Source organism: Mus pahari, chromosome 14 (genome assembly GCF_900095145.1).
Source record: "Mus pahari chromosome 14, PAHARI_EIJ_v1.1, whole genome shotgun sequence".
Classification (NCBI taxonomy): domain Eukaryota; kingdom Metazoa; phylum Chordata; class Mammalia; order Rodentia; family Muridae; genus Mus; species Mus pahari.
In genome coordinates, this window is record NC_034603.1 from 17,173,268 (window position 1) to 17,178,978 (window position 5,711).

Here is a 5,711-nt window from a genome sequence, read left to right on the forward strand (position 1 = left end):
ACATCATGAAGAGGTGGCGCTTGTGGGCTGGGAGTTCCCTCAGTAGGGTGGTCTCCAGCTTTGGGAAGTCAAAGTCAGACACATCAAAGTTAGAGACTAGGAAGACTGGAGGCTGACTGGAGAGAGCCTTCTGAAGATGTTCTGAACAGTCATCTCTAATTTTCTTTAAGACACTGTCTCTATTGAAAGACTTAGGTTTACTCCTCTGCTCATTACTGACATCTTGATCTATTTTGGTTCGGACAAAGTAGAACTTTGTGTTCATCTTTGCAATGGCTCTGGCCAGTTGTGCATCAATTTCTTTGAAGCGTGTAGCCGAGATGATAATAAAGAAGTCATACTCACCGAACTTCATTTCTGTCAGATAGTTTTGTGGTGGGAAGGTAGAGGACCCAATGCCAGGCAGGTCCCATATTGTCATGTTGGGAAGCTTTGGGTGTGGGTATGGAGTTCTTTTCATGGTTGTCTCTACCACCCCAGTGGGGGCTACATCTTTTTCTTCACTACTCACTCCTCTCAGGGCATTGATAAAGCTGGATTTCCCTGTCCCCGTTTCTCCAGTCACAGCAATGTTTAGTGGGGCTTTGTCAATGTTGCTCAGAGCATGACTAATTACAGACAATGCCCCCTGAAGGTTCTTATCCTCCAGATGGGATTCAATCAAAGTGATGGTATCTTCAGAGAGGATTTTGCTTTCCTTCTTGAAATTCTTAAAAAAATTTTCAAAGCTGAACACCAAAAGTTGAGCCATTAAAGGAGAGGGTCTGCTAGAGGAAGGCTGGCATGTAGCTGCGTGCATTGGAGGATGCTGAATAGAGAAGAAAAGAGAGACACTGTCATTATTAGTGCACAGGGCAAGGCCTAGGAATGTGTTCTTATGATAAAGAGGGAGCTCAGCTGCTGATGCCATTATTAGCAGAACACCTTCTTTTCTGCTCTTGGTGGCTGGCTCTAGCTATGCTCTGCATATCCTGTGCCCTCATCCAGCCCTTACCTTCTGTGGTTTCCTTTCTCCTTTGTTCCATTCAAGATCAACTTATTCCACGCAGTTTTCTACAGCAGTGTTTACCTCTTTTTTTTTTTTTGAGACAGGGTTTCTCTGTATAGCTCTGGCTGTCCTGGAACTCACTTGGTAGACCAGGCTGGCCTAGAACTCAGAAATCCGCCTGCCTCTGCCTCCCGAGTGCTGGGATTAAAGGCCTGCGCCACCAGGCCCGGCTTGTGTTTACCTCTTATTTTAACTCATCTTTGCATTCTGTTTACTCCTATTACAATTAATACCCATAGGTTGTAAAAATCCTCAAGATATCAAAAACCTCAAGCAGCATATCTCATGGAAAGGCTCCCTGCCTTCTTTGAGTGCTTAGGACATTGCTTCCTAAACCTCACGATCTCTGGTCCTTCAGCACAGTCATTCTAGTTTCTCTTGAGTAGTCTGTGAATAAGGAAGAAGGGACATGAGGTGGGGTATGGAAAAGATTCTTGACATGCCCAACAAAAGGGTTGATATATTACTATATGTGTAATAGACTTCTTTTTAGTTATAAAGTACATTGAAATTATGTCCTTTGTAGGACATTGGATGTAACTGTAGGTAGTCATATTATGACAATAAAGGCAGTCTTAGAAAGACAAATCCGTTTCTCATTCCTGGAGCTGAGCTTTTGTACAGATACATAAGTTATATTGTAGATATGACATGCACATGGAAGTGAATCTATCTAGGGGACAGAGGAACTGAGGGGTGTATTCATAACATGCAATGTGTGTTTGTTAGAAACTTCCCAGATGTTAAAAAGATTCATTTAAAAGGAGATGTGTCTCCATGTTATCCCTTATTTTTCAAAAGAAAAAAAAATAGGGGATCACCTCAATTAAAAGCAAATTTCTAAGAAATTCCCTGTGTGTTCCTGTTTTTTAGTGTTCTGTCCCTAAATCTCAGTGAAGGGAGGAAGGAAGATAGGAGAAAGAGAGAGAGAGAGAGAGAGAGAGAGAGAGAGAGAGAGAGAGAGAGAGAGAGAGATTAAAGAAGACACTAAAAACGAGGATACTCTTTCTTTTTTTTTAAATTAAGAAACCTCAAAATATGTATTCCCATCTAACATCTTCTCTGGGAAAGAGTCATTTCTTATGGCAGAAGAGGCAGGATAAAGGTGAGATATATTTCCATCAGGAATCCACACATGTTTTCCTTCAAGGTCCATATATTTCAAATTTTTGGCTTTATAGGCTACAACCAGTTTCTGGAATACATCCCCAGTTTATTATAATTTGCAAAAAATTAAAACTATTTATATTTTATGAATTGTGGAAAACCAGAATTCTTGTTAGCTATGACTGTAGATAAAAGTGATGTGTAGATGAAGAGAAGGGTGATATGTTCTACAGAGGTGTGGGGGAAGGGGGTGCCTCCTTGGGCCCAAGCTGAGACATTACTTCCCCCTGATGGATGGTATAGTATAGAAGGGAGTTTATTCAGGGCACGGGGAGGGGAGTTAAGAGGGTAGTAGAAGCAGAGAAAGAGAGAGAGAGAGAGAGAGAGAGAGAGAGAGAGAGAGAGAGAGAGAGAGGAGAGAAGAGAAGTAGAGGAGTAGAGGTGAAGAGGCCAGCCATGGGCACGTGGGGAGAGTGTTGGGGGGGGTGAGAGATTGGTGAGAGATGGGGGAAGGGAAGAGCAAGAACACGAGGGAAAGCCAGAGAGCAAGGAGGGGGCAAATAGCCCCCTTTATAGTGTTAGGTAACTGTGGGCAAAGCTTAGGCAGAAAGCTAACAAAAAGTTTACCAGTATTGATACTGAAAATACTAGAACTTTGGGATGAAGGGTATAAATCTGCAGCCATATTCTTTTGTTTTGATGTTAGAAACACACACAAGACTTTGGAATTAGAGTTGGAACAGAAGGAAAATGCAGGCAGTCAGGAGAGATTGCCTTCAGTTTGCTCTAATATTCCGGTGTATGAAGATTTCAACACAGAACTGCAAGTACACAGAATTCTATTCTTGAGTCAGCCAATAGTCTTGTTGGAGGACATGTCACCAATAAAAATAAGGGAAAAGATGGCATCAATGTAGAGCCTACTGTCACAGGGAATAATATATTAAAATATCAAAACTTCCAGGGTAATTATTTCACAATTCGCATGTGAAGCTGCATGCATGTGTGCAGGTGCTCATGCATACAGTATGAGTTCCAGAGGTCTCCCCATCTCTGTCTCACTGGTGCTGAGATGTTGCTCACAACTGATTTACAAGTAGAAGCAATATTTAGGAACACCTCGTGATTGTGGTTACAGAAATGAATTCAAATTCATGTACAGTACATCGTTTATATCCTATTAGTTATGTCACAATTGCTTGCAGTGTGTGAGAGTCCCAGTCTTGTGTGACCTTCGGAAATAATGGTTCTCAACAATTCTCATATGAAATAGACAGAGCCCAAACTCACTTGATGCCACCAGAATAGTGATATGGCATCTACACTGTGAAGGCCAGCTGGAAATAAACCTAATATCACATAACAACCCAACCTCCTAAGACACGTTTTTCTGGGGAATTTTCTATATAAGGACATCCCATATAAGTGGTAGATATTTCCATTGAGAAACACAAATTGCTACTCAGAACACTGTAACTATTCAAAGTAGCCAAGGTAATGATGCACATAAAGAATCATAACCCTCTAATAAAAGATTCTGAGGAGGGCTGGAAAGATGGCTCAGCAGTTGAGAGGACTGGCTGCTCTTCCAGAGGTCCTGAGTTCAATGCCCGGGAACCACATGGTGGGTCACAACCATCTGTAATGGGATCTGATTCTCAGTTTTGAGTATAAGTGAAAACTCACATACATAAAAATAAATGTATAAATGAATATTTAAAAAAGATTCCAAAGAAACTGAAGTAGATTAAATTCCTGTCAAATAACTCATAAATAATCAAAAAAAATCTCAATCACATGAGAGGTGAGAAATGTTCAAGGAGAAAATGTATCTGATGTGCAATAGAGTATTTGTGACAAGAACACAAAGAAGGGACTTTAGAGGGTAAAAGGGCACTAGGTAGAAAAGGGGGGGTACAAGGCAGAGGGCAGTAGGCAAATGAATGAGAATAGATAAGAATGAATGATAATGTATAATGGCATACATGTCATATGTGTACCTAGAATGTAATGAAATAGAAAAAAAACTCAAGCCGGGCGTGGTGGTGCACGCCTTTAATTCCAGCACTCAGGAGGCAGAGACAGGCAGATTTCTGAGTTCGAGGCCAGCCTGGTCTACAGAGTGAGTTCCAGGACAGCCAGGGCTACACAGAGAAACCCTGTCTCAAAAAACCAAAACCAAACCAAAACAAACCTCAATGAGATCCAAGAAAATAATGATAAATGAAATCAAAATGAATATATAAGATTTGCTGGAGAAACTCAGAAATGTAAAATTTTGAAAGAAATCTTGAAAGTTATTTATAATAAACACAATATACACAGCAGAGAAGAAGGCAGAGTAAGAAGGTAGGAAGAAAGGAAGGTAGAGAGCAAGCAAGGAAGGAAGCAAACAAGTTTCAATAAGAAACCAAGGAAATGAGATGCTCCAAAGCAGAGAAGAAAGAAATCTCAAAGAAGGCAACAGAAGATGCTAAGATTCCCATGTTTACAGTTTATAAACTTTAACACTAAGAAAATGTCCATACTTCAGAAAGTGATCTACAGACTCAACGTAATCTCAACTAAAACATCGATGCCATTTAGAATAGAACTGGACTGTGGAATCACAAAACTCACATGGCAACACCGAAGACTGTAAATAGCCAAGACAATATCAATCAAAACCAATGGAGCTAGGAGTCACTGTAATACGTGATTTCAAGGCATAGCACCGAGCCACAGTGACAAAAATAACCCAATAGCTGCATGAAGACAGGCTCATAGACTAACAAATTGGCAGGAAGGGCAGATCCAGAAATATATCCATAACCATGCAGGCAACAGAATGCATCTACAGTCAGCCAGTATCTCAGCAGGGCTTCCAAATGCTCACACTGTACATTTGTGGTTTGACAAATGGAACTGGGCAAACTGTGCCGGAACCCTGCACTCTGACCAGCAGAGACAGGAAAAAAACGACACGAGCGCCAAGGAAGGTTTCTCCAACAACCTTCTCCTTATCTCAGGCTCATCCTGTTTTTGTTTTTCATCAGTCCTCTGCCTCTTATCCCTCTTCTGGATCCAATCAGCATTCAACACGCTCTGAACATGAGCCGTGCATGCAGGCAGGGCGCAAGGTGATAGGCCAGTGATTCATTAGGCGGACAGCACAGGATCGTTCAAGTGCACAGGCTCAGGTTCTTGGTAAGTAGGGATCATGGGGCTTGGCAATGAGCCAGGGTGCTGTCTTGGCTGTTGCGGCCACACCTGCTTCCCATATATCCCCCTTTTTGTTTAATTAAAATGGCTCCAGGATCACATCTGTCTTAGGTTGCCCTCATTCATGTTACATCCTTACCTGTCATAGGCGTGGTGAACTCATTTTCACCAACCTGTCTTAGGTTGGTATGCACATGTGAGAGTCTTACCCATCATGGATTAACGATCCATCATACTGACCCAAATATGGGGCGAACTACCTGACTCTATAGCCACCAGCTTGAGTTGGCAGTCGTTGGTCGGCCTGCGCCTGCCTTCGCATGCATACCATCCACCACAGCATCTCCAATCACTG

At 41.9% G+C, this 5,711-nt stretch overlaps 1 protein-coding gene across 1 annotated transcript in view; it reads right to left on the bottom strand.

Annotated features, from left to right (window-relative positions):
* Positions 1–5,711, bottom strand: part of LOC110331209 (T-cell-specific guanine nucleotide triphosphate-binding protein 1-like) — a 72,149-nt gene that overhangs the window by 1,301 nt on the left and 65,137 nt on the right. Inside the window, exon 4 of the mRNA XM_029545749.1 lies at positions 3–808. Within this exon, the coding sequence (XP_029401609.1) occupies positions 3–808 (806 nt within the window). The remainder of the gene's footprint in view (positions 1–2; positions 809–5,711) is intronic.